The 18428-nt window shown below is 48.0% G+C and overlaps 1 protein-coding gene across 1 annotated transcript in view; it reads right to left on the bottom strand.

Annotated features, from left to right (window-relative positions):
- Positions 1–449: 449 nt before the first annotated feature.
- Positions 450–18428, bottom strand: part of LOC135573643 (testican-2-like) — a 92400-nt gene continuing 74421 nt past the window's right edge. The window contains 2 exon segments of the mRNA XM_065022976.1: positions 450–885; positions 9417–9554. Of these exon segments, the coding sequence (XP_064879048.1) occupies positions 743–885; positions 9417–9554 (281 nt within the window). The 3' untranslated portion in view covers positions 450–742.

Genomic DNA, 18428 nt, shown 5'->3' on the forward strand with positions numbered 1-18428 from the left:
TCCATTTGGGATATAACCAGAGTAGTGTAGTCTCGTTGTCCTGCTTCATAGATCATAGCTACAGGATTTATATACGCAGCAACTCTGATTTTGACAACATAACCAGGTAAATATTGAACCCTTTTCCACTGTCTCAGGTCTCAATCCGTTCCATTTGGGATATAACCAGGTCAATATTGAACCCTTTTCCACTGTCTCAGGTCTCAATCCGTTCCATTTTTAGCAGATCTGCCATTTCAATATTCAAGCAATTGTTCACAATGGAACATAAATGTATGATACTAGATGCATTTCTGACAGTAACATTTGATGGCCAGATTTATCAGATGATAGTTCCCTATGGTGAAACAGAACGCTCTCTAGCTTACAAAACAGAAAAGAATGAACCAATAATTCACATATTTAAGACAAAAACTAGCAATCTCACCACTGTACCCCCCCCACCCACACCTCCCACTCCCCAGATCCACACGGCGACAATAGAGACAGAATTCTATGCCCGAAATCCCCAAATCTTTTGCTGTTAGGAGACAAAGATGCTTGCATCCCAAATGACACCCTATTCCCTATATAGTGCACTACTTTTGACAGACCCCCTATGGGTGTCCCTATGAGACCTGGTCAAAAGTAGTGCACTACATAGGGAATAGGGTGCCATTTGGGACGCAAGCCTCATCCATCATCCCTGTAGTTGTAGGCCAGTGGATCCATCCTGACCAGGTTCTCCGTTTGGGTTCAGTTTCTACCAGATGTATCCTCCGTCGTCTGCCTCCCCCTCTTCCTCTTCCTCCTCCTCCTCCGCCTCTTCTCCGTTCTCCTCCTTCTCTTCCTCATCCTCCCATCCCACGCCACTCCCAAAATCTCCGGAATATCCCAGCAGTTCATCTGGAGCGAGGGATGAAATTGAAAAGAGTATTTCTCAGTTAACAATTCCTATGATTTTATGTGAGAAAAGACGTCAGGTAACATACAGTAGGATGTTTGTAGGTAGTTAATACTGGTACATATTGCAGTCTCTCCTTGTCCACACACTGCTTTCCGGGTAAGGAAAGAAATGTGTATTTTATATTTCAAATGAACTATCCCTTTAATACTGCTGAAATTGAAACAGACCACACTGTGCTGCCGTGGCCATCCCACTGCTCTGGACTGTTCAGTACAGTGTGATGTCCACACAGTGCATTTGTTTCAATCCTGGTCTTATTATAAAACCAAAAGCCATTTTGTTTTAGTCCTATAACAGCCCTTCGGTCCTATACAGCCCTACGGTCCTATACAGCCCTACGGTCCTATACAGCCCTACAGTTCTATAACAGCCCTACGGCCCAATACAGTCCTACTGCCCAATACAGTCCTACAGCCTTATACCCCTATACAGCCCTATAGCCCTAAACCCCTATAGCCCTAAACCCCTATAGCCCTAAACCCCTATACAGCTCTAAACTCCTATACAGCCCTATAGCCCTATACAGCCCTATACCCCTATACAGTCATACAGCCCTATACCCCTATACAGCCCTAAACCCCTATACAGCCCTATACCCCTAGCCCTAAACCCCTATACAGCCCTATACAGCCCTATACAGCCCTAAACAGCCTACCCTATACAGCCCTATATACAGCCCCCTATACAGTCATACAGCCCTAAACCCCTATATACAGCCATATAGCCCTAAACCAGCCCTAAACCCCTAGCCCTAAACCCCTATAGCCCTAAACCCCTATACAGTCATACAGCCCTAAACCCCTATACAGCCCTAAACCCCTATACAGCCCTAAACCCCTATACAGCCCTAAACCCCTATATAGCCCTAAACCCCTATAGCCCTAAACCCCTATACAGCCCTATAGCCCTAAACCCCTATACAGCCCTAAACCCCTATACAGCCCTATACCCCTATACAGTATATACAGCCCTAAACCCCTATATAGCCCTAACCCCTATATAGCCCTAAACCCCTATATAGCCCTAAACCCTATAGCCCTAAACCCCTATAGCCCTAAACCCCTATAGCCCCCTAAACCCCTATACAGCCCCCTATAGCCCTAAACCCCTATAGCCCTAAACCCCTATACAGCCCTATAGCCCTAAACAGTCATATAGCCCTAAACCCCCCTATATAGCCCTAAACCCCTATATAGCCCTAAACCCCTATATAGCCCTAAACCCCTATATAGCCCCCCTAAACCCCTATAGCCCTAAACCCCTATACAGCCCTAAACCCCTATACAGCCCTATAGCCCTAAACAGTCATACAGCCCTAAACCCCTATACAGCCCTATACCCCTATACAGCCCTAAACCCCTATACAGCCCTATACCCCTATACAGCCCTAAACCCCTATACAGCCCTAAACCCCTATACAGTCATACAGCCCTAAACCTCTATATAGCCATATAGCCCTAAACCCCTATACAGCCCTAAACCCCTAATAGCCCTAAACCCCTATAGCCCTAAACCCCTATACAGTCATACAGCCCTAAACCCCTATACAGCCCTAAACCCCTATATAGCCCTAAACCCCTCTATAGCCCTAAACCCCTATATAGCCCTAAACCCCTATATAGCCCTAAACCCCTATAGCCCTAAACCCCTATACAGCCCTATAGCCCTAAACAGTCATACAGCCCTAAACCCCTATACAGCCCTATAGCCCTAAACCCCTATACAGCCCTAAACCCCTATACAGCCCTATACCCCTATACAGTCATATAGCCCTAAACCCCTATATAGCCCTAAACCCCTATATAGCCCTAAACCTCTATATAGCCTATAAACCCCTATATAGCCCTAAACCCCTATAGCCCTAAACCCCTATACAGCCCTAAACTCCTATAGCCCTAAACCCCTATACAGCCCTATAGCCCTAAACCCCTATACAGTCATACAGCCCTAAACCCCTATACAGCCCTATAGCCCTAAACCGCTATACAGTCATACAGCCCTAAACCCCTATACAGCCCTAAACCCCTATAGCCCTAAACCCCTATATAGCCCTAAACCCCTATAGCCCTAAGCCCCTATACAGCCATATAGCCCTAAACCTCTATATAGCTCTAAACCCCTATATAGCCCTAAACCCCTATAGCCCTAAACCCCTATACAGCCCTAAACTCCTATAGCCCTAAACCCCTATACAGCCCTATAGCCGTAAACCCCTATACAGTCATACAGCCCTAAACCCCTATACAGCCCTATAGCCCTAAACCCCTATACAGCCCTACAGCCCTATACCTCTATACAGACCTACAGTCTGTAATACTAAAGCAATTGTACATGAGAAGGCGTGCTAAACAACTTTTTTAGCACAGCTGTGCTGCGGTCATAGTTAGGAGGCGAAGCAAAGTGCTGTAAGTAGAGGGAGTACAGGGCTTAGCATGTCTCTCCAAGAGGCTAAAAACAGATTTCGGCTTGAATAGTCGAGTAAATTGATTACGGGAGGAGGATTGCTTTAAAGCAGTATTCAAATGCATAGGATGTAGTGATCCCCAATACAGTAGCCATATCTAGGAAAAACAAAAGTTCCAAAGGCTGGGCCTAATATAAGTATAAGAGCTCACACAATAAGTTTTGTAGTGATTCATATGTTGATGATGTAAAGAATATTTGCTGGTCTGTGGTGTGTAATGACGAGCAACCAGATGCTGCTGGTCTGTGGTGTGTAATGAGGAGCAACCAGACGCTGCTGGTCTGTGGTGTGTAATGAGGAGCAACCAGATGCTGCTGGTCTGTGGTGTGTAATGAGGAGCAACCAGATGCTGCTGGTCTGTGGTGTGTAATGAGGAGCATCCAGACGCTGCTGGTCTGTGGTGTGTAATGACGAGCAACCAGACGCTGCACTTGACACATTTATGAAATTTGCTTATTCCAGTTACTAATAAGCACCCGTTAATAAAATGATGGTACAAACTGTTAAATCTCCTTGGATTGATGAGGAATTTAAAAATTGTATGGTTGAGAAGGATGAGGCTAAATGTATAAGTCTAGCAGCCCAACTGATTGGCAAAGGTACTGCAAATTAAGAAATCATGTGACTAAACTAAATAAAAAATGAACTACACTATGAAACAAAAATAAATTATATAAAGAATGACAGTAAAAAGCTTTGGAGCACCTTAAATTAACATTTGTGAATAAAAGGCAAACTCGGCTCCATCATTCATTGAATCAGATGGCTCATTCATCACAAAACCCACTGAATTCTCCAACTACTTGAAGGAATTTTTCATTGGTAAGATTAGCAAATTTAGGTATGAGATGCCAGCAACAAACGCTGACACTACACATCCAATTATATCTGACCAAATGATGAAAGACAACAATTGTACTTCTGAATTCCGTAAAGTGAGTGTGGAAGAGGTTAAAAAAATATTGTTGTCTATCAACAATGACAAGCCACCGGGGTCTGACAATCTGGATGGGAAATTACTGAGGATAATAGCAGATGATATTGCCACTCCTATTTGCCACATCTTCAATGTAAGCCTACTAGAAAGTGTGTGCCCTCAGGCCTGGAGGGAAGCAAAAATCATTCCGCTACCCAAGAAAAGTAAAGCCCCCTTCACTGGCTCAAATAGTTGACCAATCAGCCTGTTACCAACCCTTAGTAAACTTCTGGAAAAAATTGTGTTTGACCAGATACAATGCTATTTCACAGTGAACAAATTGACAACAGACTTTCAGCACGCTTATAGGAAAGGACATTCAACAAGCACAGCACTTACACAAATGACTGATGATTGGCTGGGAAAAATGTATGATAAAAAGATTGTAGGGGTTGTTTTGTTAGACTTCAATACGGCTTTTGACATTAGTCTGCTGCTGCTGGAAAAACGTATGTGTTACGGCTTTACACCCTCTGCTATAATGTGGATAAAGAGTTACTTGTCCAACAGAACACAGAGGGTGTTCTTTAATGGAAGCCTCTCAAATATCATCCAGTTAGAATCAGGAGTTCCCCAGGGTAGCTGTTTAGGCCCCTTGCTTTTTTCAATCTTTACTAATGACCTGCTACTGGCTTTGAGTAAAGCCAGTGTGTCTATGTATGCGGATGACTCAACACTATACACGTCAGCTACTACAGCGACTGAAATGACAGCAAAACTTAACAAAGAGCTGCAGTTAGGTCCAGAATGGGTGGCAAGGAATAAATTAGTCCTAAATATTTCCAAAACTAAAAGCGTTGTATTTGGGACAAATCATTCACTAAACCCTAAACCTCAACTAAATCTCGTAATGAATAATGTGGAAATTGAGCAAGTTGACGTGACTAAACTGCTTGGAGTAACCCTGGATTGTAAACTGTCATGGTCAAAACATATTGATACAACAGTAGCTAAAATGGGGAGAAGTCTGTCCATAATAAAGTTCTCCTCTGCCTTCTTAAGATTCTGACATTTCTTGTCCAAATATGTATATATTCTTAATTCCATTCCTTTACTTTCAATTTGTGTGTATTGTTGTGAAATTGTTAGATATTACTTGTCAGATATTACTGCACTATTGGGAGCTGGGAACACAAGCATTTCGCTGCACCTGCAATAACATCTGCTAAACACGTGTATGTGATCAATACAATTTTATCAACAAGGCAGGTCCTACAGGCCATAGTTTTGTCGCACCTGGACTACTGTTCAGCAGTGTGGTCAGGTGCCACAAAGAGAGACTTTGGAAAATTACTATTGTCTCAGAACAGGGCAGCACGGCTGGCCCTTAAAAGTACACGGAGAGCTAACATTAATGACATGCATGTCAATCTCTCCTGGTTCAAAGTGGAGGAGAGATTGACTTCATCACTACTTGTTTTTGAAAGAAGTGTTGACAAGCTGAATGAACCGAGCTGTCTGTTTAAAAAACTAGCACACAGCTCTGACACCCATGCATACCCCACAAGACATGCCAGCAGAGGTCTCTTCACAGTCCCCAAGTCCAGAACAGACTATGGGAGGCACACAGTACTACATAGAGCCATGACTACATGGAACTCTATTCCACATCAGGTAACTGATGCAAGCAGTAGAATCAGATTTTTAAAAAGCAGGTAAAAAATACACCTTATGGAACAGCGGGGACTGTGAAGAGACACACACAAAGATACAGACACACGCACATGCTAGCACACGCACTCTACACACACGTACATTGTAGTATTGTTGTATGGTGGTATTACACATTTTGTATTGTAGATATGTAGTGGTGTGGTAATGTTTTATGATGTACTGTTTTATATTATGTTTTATATGTAAGTGCTTTAATGTGTTTGGGCCCCAGGAAGAGTAGCTGTTGCCTTGGCAACAGCCAATGGGGATCCTTAATAAATACAAAATGGGAGGGAAAGCATTTCCCTACACTACACTCTCAATAACATTTGCTCACCATGTGCATGTGACCAATAAAATGTGATTTGATTTGAAAGTGAGAGGAGGTTGAAAAGACTGAGGGAGGTTTGAATCTATTGAAGCTAACAATAACAATGGAGAGGGTATGAAGAGGAAGACTGATCACGAGTTCAAACAGAGTGAGGCGGACGCCAGTTCCACTCCTGGAGGTGAAGGGGTAGATGGTGTTGTGAGGATCTCGGAGCCAGAGACTTGCATTGATGGACATGGTTATTGATAAAGACAAGTTTGGTCCAGTGGGAGTGAGGGCGGAACCAGGCCTTTTGGCTGATTCACGGGTGGTTTCAGGTTGGGTGGAAAAATGGTGGGTGCTGTTGAGTCGGTGAAGGTAACCCGAAGTGGACTGGTGATGTTTGTGTTTATTCAGATCAGAGGGAGCAGGGCTCTCCGTGCGACGCAACTTGGGGAAAGACCTGTATCTTGCTTTACACTTAGTTACAGGGCACCATTAAATGGAGGGGTTTCTGGGGTAGCGTTAGGTTTGGAGGTGGAACAATTGAAGTTGAAGATTCCTGGTGTTGGTGACGCTCGTCGTTTGGTGCGACGCAGACCCGGTGGTGAGCATGGTGCAACAGAGGAGTCACCGTCAGTCCTTTTGAGTTTTGAACACTGGAGGTTGGTGGCACCTTAATTGGGGAGGACGGGCTCGTGGTCATGGCTGGAGTGGAATAGTATCAAATACATCAAACACATTTGTTTCCATGTGTTTGATGCCATTCCATTAGCTCTGTTCCAGACATTATGAGCCGTCCTCCCCTCAGAAGCCTCCACTGGTTTTGAGTCAGAGTCTCTACCCAACAAAGCCATGTTAGGATATATCAGGTCTCCTGTTAGAGCTTCTGTTCCGGATCCACTGCAGTGTTTCAGGTGCCACGTTTATGGCCATGTCACAGCGGTGTAAAGGACGGAGATTCCAAGATGTGGGAAGTGTGCAGGAGGGCAATGGGAAAGAGGATTGTGTCGTTTCGGTGGATAAAGTGGTGTGTGTGTTGACTGTAGCGGTGTCTATGATGCTGGGGATCGGAAGTGTCTGCTGTGAGAGAGGCAGATTGAGGTGGCTTAGAGTCAGGGTAGTGCAGACAGTGTCGTACGCGGAGGCAGTGAAGAAAGTAGAGGAGGAGGGGTCAAGGGTGAGGGATCCTGAGAGGATTCCAGTGAATAGTAGATCTGTGCCAGAACAGAAGGATCGGCCAACGAGTGATATATGCTTCAGTAAGGTTGGCTTCATTCTGGTTAGGTTGACGGAGACGCGACCCAGTCGTTAAGTCTGTTTGTTCTGTATCTACAGACGCGACCCAGTCGTTAAGTCTGTTTGTTCTGCATCTACAGACGCGACCCAGTCGTTAAGTCTGTTTGTTCTGCATCTACGGACTCGATCCAGTCGTTAAGTCTGTTTGTTCTGTATCTACGGATGCGACCCAGTCGTTAAGTCTGTTTGTTCTGTATCTACAGACGCGACCCAGTCGTTAAGTCTGTTTGTTCTGCATCTACGGACTCGATCCAGTCGTTAAGTCTGTTTGTTCTGTATCTACAGACGCGACCCAGTCGTTCAGTCTGTTTGTTCTGTATCTACGGACGCGACCCAGTCGTTAAGTCTGTTTGTTCTGTATCTACGGATGCGACCCAGTCGTTAAGTCTTTTTGTTCTGTATCTACACACTCAACCCAGTCGTGTTCTAAATGTTCCATTGCCTTACTGGCTGGCAACGCTCTTATCCCTTGCTTGCTAGCTAGTCAACTAGGGCTCTTATCCCTTGCTTGCTAGCTAACCAACTAGGGCTCTTATCCCTTGCTTGCTAGCTAACCAACTAGGGCTCTTATCCCTTGCTTGCTAGCTAACCAACTAGGGCTCTTATCCCTTGCTTGCTAGCTAACCAACTAGGGCTCTTATCCCTTGTTTGCTAGCTAACCAACTAGGGCTCTTATCCCTTGCTTGCTAGCTAACCAACTAGGGCGCTTATCCCTTGCTTGCTAGCTAGTCAACTAGGGCTCTTATCCCTTGCTTGCTAGCTAGTCAACTAGGGCTCTTATCCCTTGCTTGCTAGCTAGTCAACTAGGGCTCTTATCCCTTGCTTGCTAGCTAGTCAACTAGGGCTCTTATCCCTTGCTTGCTAGCTAGTCAACTAGGGCTCTTATCCCTTGCTTGCTAGCTAGTCAACTAGGGCTCTTATCCCTTGCTTTGCTAGCTAGTCAACTAGGCTCTTATCCCTTGTAGCTAGTCAACTAGGGCTCTTATCCCTTGCTTGCTTAGTCAACTAGGCTCTTATCCCTTGCTTGCTAGCTAGCTAGTCTTATCCCTTGCTTGCTAGCTAGTCAACTAGGCTCTTATCCCTTGCTTGCTAGCTAGTCAACTAGGGCTCTTATCCCTTGCTTGCTAGCTAGTCAACTAGGGCTCTTATCCCTTGCTTGCTAGCTAGTCAACTAGGGCTCTTATCCCTTGCTTGCTAGCTAGTCAACTAGGGCTCTTATCCCTTGCTTGCTAGCTAGTCAACTAGGGCTCTTATCCCTTGCTTGCTAGCTAGTCAACTAGGGCTAACTTCCAGTCACGTTAAACAGTGAAGACAAAATAACAGCAAAGTATCTGTATGTCGTTTGCCTTGCTTTTATACTGACACTTCTTTGCATATATCCATAAAAAATTATGCTGATTCATGATTTCGACTGGCCGATAAAAGATGTCCGTCTCATCCTGACACGTTAATTCATTCTCAATAGGATAGTGGAGATCAAATTTCAATATCGAAACAATGTTGCAAATGTCCAGAGACAGACAGAAACGTTTGTACAAACCTATAGAAGCTAACAACCCCCCTGTTGTTGCAAACCAAATGTTAGGCTAGAAGCAAGGGGATATCATGTTTAGATGCTTTTTACAGTAGACATCAAGTTAATGAAATGGTTGATGGGACACTGGATGCGCAGGCATTTCTCATAGGCTGACCCATACTAAACAGTTGCCTGCTTTTTGTTATTGGATAACCACCAATAAGCTCTTCCCTACAGCCCTAGAGCTCTTACCACAGTCAGGGTTGCCATGGATTCTAGAGCCCATAATTTCTCCTCCGTGCTGGTCAACACACCAACACTCTCCCATGCTCTGGTCACACTGCAGCTGCCTGTAGTAGCCGTCCTCATCGCAGCTGGGGATGTACATGCCTGCAAAAACACACACACACTGTGTTGTTAAATATGTATGCACTGTGCAGCGGAGCTCTCTGCGCTGCCTCACACCGGTGGAAGAGATAAGTGGTGCATAAATGAAAAAACATAGGCACAGCTTGTAGACCTGTGAGGAGACTCAGTCTGGAAAGGAAGGAGAGGTAACAGTGGAGGAGCTGTCTGAGGAGGAGCTGTCTGAATGCCAGAGAGAGAAAGAGAGACAAGGTGAGAGAGAGGGTAGAAGAGAGGGAGAAAGACAGAGAGGGAGAAATAGAGGGAGACAGAAAGAGAGATGAGAAAGAGAGAGGGACAGAAAAAACAGGGAGACGAGAGAGAGACAGAGAGAGACGAGAGAGAGACAGAGAGAGACGAGAGAGACGAGAGAGAGACAGAGAGAGACAGAGAGAGACGAGAGAGAGACAGAGAGAGACGAGAGAGAGACGAGAGAGAGACAGAGAGAGACAGAGAGAGGGTAAGAAAAAACAGGGAGAGACGAGAGAGAGACAGAGAGAGGGTAAGAAAAAACAGGGAGAGACGAGAGAGACAGAGAGAGGGATAGAAAAAACATAGGTGGCAGCATCATGTTGTGGGGGTGCTTTGCTGCAGGAGGGCCTGGTGCACTACTCAAAATAGATGTCATCATGATATATTGAAGCAACATCTCAAGACATCAGTCAGGAAGTTAAAGCTTGGTCGCAAATGAGTCTTCCAAATGGACAATGACCGCAAGCATACTTCCAAAGTTGTGGCAAAAAGGACAACAAAGTCAAGGTATTGGAGGGCCATCACAAAAGCCCTGACCTCAATCCTATTGAACATTTGTGGGCAGAACTGAAAAAGCGTGTGCAAGCAAGGAGGCCTACAAACCTGACTCAGTTACACCAGCTCTGTCAGGAGGAATGAGCCAAAATTCACCCAACTTATTGTGGGAAGCTTGTGGAAGGTTACCCGAAACGTTTGACCCAAGTTAAACAATTTAAAGGCAATGCTATCAAATACTAATTGAGTGTATGTAAACTTCTGACCCACTGGGAATGTGATGAAAGAAATAAAAGCTGAACTAAATCATTATCTTGTCACGCCCTGATCATAGAGAGCCTTTTTATTCTCTATTTTGCTTAGGTCTGGGTGTGACTAGGGTGGGTGATCTAGTGTGTTTATTTCTACGTTGGCCTGGTATGGTTTCCAATCAGAGGCAGCTGTTTAGCGTTGTCTCTGATTGGGGATCATATTTAGGCAGCCATTTCCCTACTGTGTTTTGTGGGATCTCGTTCCTGTGTAGTTGTCTGTGAGCACTGCATGAGCGTCACATGTCGCGTTATTGTTTTTTTGTGCGTTTCACTTATCAATAAAATATGTCGAACCGATGTCACGCTGCGCTTTGCTCTGAATGTTCCTATGACGATCGTGACATATCTCTACTATTATTCTGACATTTCACATTCTTTTTTACTAGGATTAAATGTCAGGAATTGTGAAAAACTGAGTTTAAATGTATTTGGCTAAGCTGTATGTAAACTTCCGACTTCAACTTTATGTCTATGTCTTGATAGTGTCATGTTAAAATGGTTGACAGTCCTGTGCCAGTTCCCCCTCTGTTTCAGCCTCCTCCCTTCAGACCAACTGTCAAACACAACTGCCACTTTACATAAACACTGTAGCGAGGGGGCGGAGTTACAAATGCCCCCCAAAATAAAGAGACGAGACAAGGAATAAGACATTTCAAGTCCCAATGGGGAACTAACTTTAAACTTGTCTTCAAATATTTAAAGCCTGTTTTTGGTTTGGTTCCTCCTTATCCTCAGTTGGTACCCATACTGCACCATACTGCACCATACTGTAACATACTGCACCATACTGTAACATACTGCACCATACCCACCATACTGCACCATACCCCACCATACTGCACCATACCCCATCATACTGCACCATACCACACCATACTGCACCATACTATACCATACCCCACCATACTGTAATATGCTGCACCATACCCCATCATACTGCACCATACCCCAACATACTGCACCGTACCCATCATACTGCACCATACCCCACCATACTGCACCATACCCCACCATACCCCATCATACTGCACCATACCCAACATACTGTACCATACTGTAACATACTGCACCATACTGTAACATACTGCACCATACCCCATCATACTGCACCATACCCCATCATACTGTAACATACTGCACCATACCCCATCATACTGCACCATACCCCAACATACCTCATCATACTGCACCATACCCCACCATACTGTACCATACCCCACCATACTGTACCATACCCCATCATACTGCACCATACCCCACCATACTGCACCATATTGCACCATACTGTAACATACTGCACCATACCCACCATACTGCACCATACTGCACCATACTGTAACATACTGCACCATACTGTAACATACTGCACCATACCCACCATACTGCACCATACTGTACCATACCCACCATACTGCACCATACCCACCATACTGCACCATACTGTAACATACAGCACCATACAAACCATACTGCACCATGCCCCAACATACCTCATCACACTGCACCACACCCCATCATACTGCACCATACTGTAATATACTGCACCATACTGTACCATACCCAACATACTGCACCATACTGCACCGTACCCCAACATACTGTACCATACTGCACCATATCCCAACATACTGCACCATACCCCACCATACTGCACTGCACCGTGCCCCAACATACTGCACCATACCCAACCATACTGCACCATACTGTAACATACTGCATCATATCCCAACATACTGCACCATATCCCACCATACTGCACCATTCTGCTGTAGGAGCATTAGGTATCCTTGAGCAGAGGAGTAAAATCACAATCATGTCAGTCGGCCTGTTTTTGGTTTGGTTCCTTGTTGTCCTTTGATTGGCACCTGTACTGACAGGCCTGCCAATCACAACACTGGAAGGAGAGAGTCTCTCTCTCTGTCTCTGGAGTTGGTTGTGTGAGTGGTGAGAGGTTGCTGTCCTTTTTTGTTCAGAGGAGTGAGCGGAGGAGTGAGAGGAGGGAGGGAGAGGAGGAGTGAGAGGAGGAGGGAGGGAGAGGAGGGAGGCAGAGGAGGGAGGGAGGAAGGGAGGGAGGGAGAGGAGGAGGGAGAGGAGGAGTGAGAGGAGGGGTGAGAGGAGGGAGGGAGAGGAGGGAGGGGAGGGAGTGAGAGGAGGGAGGGAGGGAGTGGAGGAGGGAGGCAGAGGAGGGAAGGAGAGGAGGGAGGGAGTGGAGGAGTGAGAGGAGGGAGTGGAGGAGTGAGAGGAGGGAGGGAGGGAGGGAGGGAGAGGAGGAGGGAGGAAGAGGAGGAGTGAGAGGAGGGAGCGAGGGAGAGGAGTGAGGGAGAGGAGGAGGAAGCGAGGGAGAGGAGGAGTGAGAGGAGGGAGGGAGGGAAGGAGAGGAGGGTATGAGAGGAGGGAGGGAGGGAGGTGGAGGGGTCCGTGCTACAGCAGGAGGTGGAGGGGTCCGTACTGCAGCAGGAGGTGGAGGGGGTCCGTACTGCAGCAGGAGGTGGAGGGGGTCTGTGCTACAGCAGGAGGTGGAGGGGTCTGTACTGCAGCAGGAGGTGGAGGGGGTCTGTGCTGCAGCAGGAGGTGGAGGGGGTCCGTACTGCAGCAGGAGGTGGAGGGGGTCTGTGCTGCAGCAGGAGGTGGAGGGGGTCTGTACTACAGCAGGAGGTGGGGTGGGGGGGGGGGGTCTGTGCTACAGCAGGAAGTGGAGGGGGTCTGTGCTACAACAGGAGGTGGGGGGGGGTCTGTGCTACAGCAGGAGGTGGAGGGGGTCTGTGCTACAGCAGGAGGTGGAGGGGGTCCGTACTGCAGCAGGAGGTGGAGGGGGTCCGTGCTACAGCAGGAGGTGGAGGGGGTCCGTACTACAGCAGGAGGTGGAGGGGTCCGTACTACAGCAGGAGGAGGGGTGGGGGGGGTCTGTGCTACAGCAGGAAGTGGAGGGGGTCTGTGCTACAACAGGAGGTGGGGGGTCCGTGCTACAGCAGGAGGTGGAGGGGGTCCGTATTGCAGCAGGAGGTGGAGGGGGTCCGTTCTGCAGCAGGAGGTGGAGGGGGTCCGTGCTGCAGCAGGAGGTGGAGGGGTCTGTGCTGCAGCAGGAGGTGGAGGGGGTCCGTACTGCAGCAGGAGGTGGAGGGGGTCCGTACTGCAGCAGGAGGTGGAGGGGGTCCGTACTACAGCAGGAGGTGGGGTGGGGGGGTCTGTGCTACAGCAGGAAGTGGAGGGGGTCTGTGCTACAACAGGAGGTGGGGGGTCCGTGCTACAGCAGGAGGTGGAGGGGGTCCGTATTGCAGCAGGAGGTGGAGGGGGTCCGTACTGCAGCAGGAGGTGGAGGGGGTCCGTGCTGCAGCAGGAGGTGGAGGGGGTCTGTGCTGCAGCAGGAGGTGGAGGGGGTCCATACTGCAGCAGGAGGTGGAGGGGGTCCGTACTGCAGCAGGAAGTGGAGGGGTCTGTACTACAACAGGAGGTAGAGGGGGTCCGTACTACAACAGGAGGTGGAGGGGGTCTGTACTACAACAGGAGGTAGAGGGGTCCGTACTACAACAGGAGGTGGAGGGGTCTGTGCTACAACAGGAGGTGGAGGGGGTCTGTGCTACAGCAGGAGGTGGAGGGGGTCCGTACTGCAGCAGGAGGTGGAGGGGGTCTGTGCTGCAGCAGGAGGTGGAGGGGTCTGTGCTACAGCAGGAGGTGGAGGGGGTCTGTGCTGCAGCAGGAGGTGGAGGGGGTCTGTGCTGCAGCAGGAGGTGGAGGGGGTCCGTACTGCAGCAGGAGGTGGAGGGGGTCTGTGCTACAGCAGGAGGTGGAGGGGTCTGTGCTGCAGCAGGAGGTGGAGGGGGTCTGTGCTGCAGCAGGAGGTGGACGGGGTCCGTACTGCAGCAGGAGGTAGAGGGGGTCCGTACTGCAGCAGGAGGTGGGGTGGGGTCTGTGCTACAACAGGAGGTGGAGGGGGTCCGTGCTACAACAGGAGGTGGAGGGGGTCTGTACTGCAACAGGAGGTGGAGGGGGTCCGTGCTACAACAGGAAGTGGAGGGGGTCCGTGCTACACTACCGGGCTCGTTCAGAGAGCTGCCAAGGAGGAGGTAGAGACTGGACCGTCTAACCACGACTGACACTGACCTGCCTCCTTTCACCATTGCTGCCACTGCAGGGGAACACCAGGAGGGTGAGGAAATGATCCTATCATTCAAGACTTCAGAGCCGGGGGCCTTTTCCACAGCCAGCTAAAAGGCTCTGTACACAGTGTCTGTGAAGATGGCTCAGGAAGACCATTCTGCATGGGCTGAGGGCAACGAACGGTCTGGTAGGGGAGGTTGGGACCAGGTTCTTCTCTGAGAGGATGTTGGCGCTCCCTGTATAAGACTCTCATAGAGAAGGGTATTGCTGATCTACAGTGGAGGATTATTCTCAGGGCTATCGCTACCAACAGATACACACCATGATCCATCAGTGATCTACAGTAGAGGATTATTCTCAGGGCTATCGCTACCAACAGATACACACCATGATCCATCAGTGATCTACAGTGGAGGATTATTCACAGGGCTATCGCTACCAACAGATACACACCATGATCCATCAGCGATCTACAGTGGAGGATTATTCTCAGGGCTATCGCTACCAACAGATACACACCATGATCCATCAGTGATCTACAGTGGAGGATTATTCTCAGGGCTATCGCTACCAACAGATACACACCATGATCCATCAGTGATCTACAGTGGAGGATTATTCTCAGGGCTATCGCTACCAACAGATACACACCATGATCCATCAGTGGGGAGGGGGTGTCTGTTCTGTTCTGTGGGGAGGGGGTGACTGTTCTGTGGGGAGGGGGTGTCTGTTCTGTGGGGAGGGGGTGTCTGTTCTGTTCTGTGGGGAGGGGGTGTCTGTTCTGTGGGAAGGGGGTGTCTGTTCTGTGGGGAGCGGGTGACTGTTCTGTGGGGAGGGGGTGTCTGTTCTGTGGGGAGGGGGTGTCTGTTCTGTGGGGAGGGGGTGTCTGTTCTGTGGGGAGGGGGTGTCTGTTCTGTTCTGTGGGGAGGGGGTGTCTGTTCTGTGGGGAGCGGGTGACTGTTCTGTGAGGAGGGGGTGTCTGCTCTGTGGGGAGGGGGTGTATGTTCTGTGAGGAGGGGGTGTCTGCTCTGTGGGGAGGGGGTGTCTGTTCTGTGAGGAGGGGGTGTCTGCTCTGTGGGGAGGGGTGTCTGTTCTGTGAGGAGGGGGTGTCTGCTCTGTGGGGAGGGGGTGTATGTTCTGTGGGGAGGGGGTGTATGTTCTGTGGGGAGGGGGTGTCTGTTCTGTGGGGAGGGGGTGTCTGTTCTGTGGGGAGGGGGTGTCTGTTCTGTGGGGACGGGTGTGTCTGTTCTGTGGGGAGTGGGTGTCTGTTCTGTGAGGGGGTGTCTGTTCTGTGAGGAGGGGGTGTCTGTTCTGTGAGGAGGGGTTGTCTGTTCTGTGAGGAGGGGTGTCTGTTCTGTGAGGAGGGGTGTCTGTTCTGTGAGGAGAGGGTGTCTGTTCTGTGAGGAGGGGGTGTCTGTTCCGTGGGGGAGGGGTTGTCTGTTCCGTGGGGGAGGGGTTGTCTGTTCCGTGGGGGGTGTTGGGGCAGACCAGAATGGCAGTGTGGAAGACCAGGAAACATGAGATGCAGGGGGAGGGGGTACGGAGCCCAGAGCTGTGCTGCTGGGCCTGGTTCCGCCTCGGCTGATACTGAACCATCTATATGGGGGGAGGCTGGGGAACCACCCGGGGGACTTTGTAGTGGTGTGGGGCGTCAGAGGGGGCTCTATATGCCCCGGACGAGGAGGGGGGCTTGGTTCTAACGTTCTAGTCTGTTAAAGTGAAGTGGGGTTTGTAACTGTTGGACTAATAAAGGTATAATGAAATAAAACCCCTCTCTCTCTGAGCCTGCTGTGGGCTCCATGGGGTTCACCTTAGCACTGCTCTCCAATCAGCCTGATTAGGCCTTGATTCTGGCTGCTGCCTGTCTGTTTAATGGGCATCCTCCAGCTTCCCTGTTGCTGCAGACACCTTGTTACACAACTACACACACACACACACACACACACACACACACACACACACACACACACACACACACTAGCCACGGCACACTCCTAACGCGATGTGCTCCAGGCACCTTCTCAGCACTACACAAGTAAACACATACACTGTACCTCACTACACACACACACCCCCACACACAGACACACACACTGTACCTCTCTACACAGACACACACCAGCCACAACACGGGCAGACGCTAGCAGCAGCAGCTAACACCCGCCTACACCAGAACAGGCTGACGAGTAGATCAGTGGGAATAGATCCTCCACACCGTTATTCCTTATGTGAACCATATGTCCAGGAACCATACACACCTGTATTCCTTATGTGAACCATATGTCCAGGAACCATACACACCTGTATTCCTTATGTGAACCATATGTCCAGGGACCATACACACCTGTATTCCTTATGTGAACCATACACACCTGTATTCCTTATGTGAACCATACACACCTGCATTCCTTATGTGAACCATATGTCCAGGAACCATACACACCTGTATTCCTTATGTGAACCATACACACCTGTATTCCTTATGTGAACCATACACACCTGTATTCCTTATGTGAACCATATGTCCAGGAACCATACACACCTGTATTCCTTATGTGAACCATACACACCTGTATTCCTTATGTGAACCATATGTCCAGGAAACATACACACCTGTATTCCTTATGTGAAACATACACACCTGTATTCCTTATGTGAACCATACACACCTGTATTCCTTATGTGAACCATACACACCTGTATTCCTTATGTGAAACATACACACCTGTATTCCTTATGTGAAACATACACACCTGTATTCCTTATGTGAACCATACACACCTGTATTCCTTATGTGAAACATATGTCCAGGAACCATACACACCTGTATTCCTTATGTGAACCATACACACCTGTATTCCTTATGTGAACCATACACACCTGTATTCCTTATGTGAAACATACACACCTGTATTCCTTATGTGAAACATATGTCCAGGAACCATACACACCTGTATTCCTTATGTGAACCATACACACCTGTATTCCTTATGTGAACCATACACACCTGTATTCCTTATGTGAACCATACACACCTGTATTCCTTATGTGAACCATATGTCCAGGAACCATACACACCTGTATTCCTTATGTGAAACATACACACCTGTATTCCTTATGTGAAACATACACACCTGTATTCCTTATGTGAACCATATGTCCAGGAACCATACACACCTGTATTCCTTATGTGAACCATACACACCTGTATTCCTTATGTGAACCATACACACCTGTATTCCTTATGTGAAACATACACACCTGTATTCCTTATGTGAAACATACACACCTGTATTCCTTATGTGAAACATACACACCTGTATTCCTTATGTGAACCATACACACCTGTATTCCTTATGTGAAACATATGTCCAGGAACCATACACACCTGTATTCCTTATGTGAACCATACACACCTGTATTCCTTATGTGAACCATACACACCTGTATTCCTTATGTGAAACATATGTCCATGAACCATACACACCTGTATTCCTTATGTGAACCATACACACCTGTATTCCTTATGTGAAACATACACACCTGTATTCCTTATGTGAACCATATGTCCAGGAACCATACACACCTGTATTCCTTATGTGAACCATACACACCTGTATTCCTTATGTGAAACATAGACACCTGTATTCCTTATGTGAACCATATGTCCAGGAACCATACACACCTGTATTCCTTATGTGAA

This window comes from Oncorhynchus nerka, linkage group LG10 (assembly GCF_034236695.1).
Source record: "Oncorhynchus nerka isolate Pitt River linkage group LG10, Oner_Uvic_2.0, whole genome shotgun sequence".
Lineage (NCBI taxonomy): Eukaryota > Metazoa > Chordata > Actinopteri > Salmoniformes > Salmonidae > Oncorhynchus > Oncorhynchus nerka.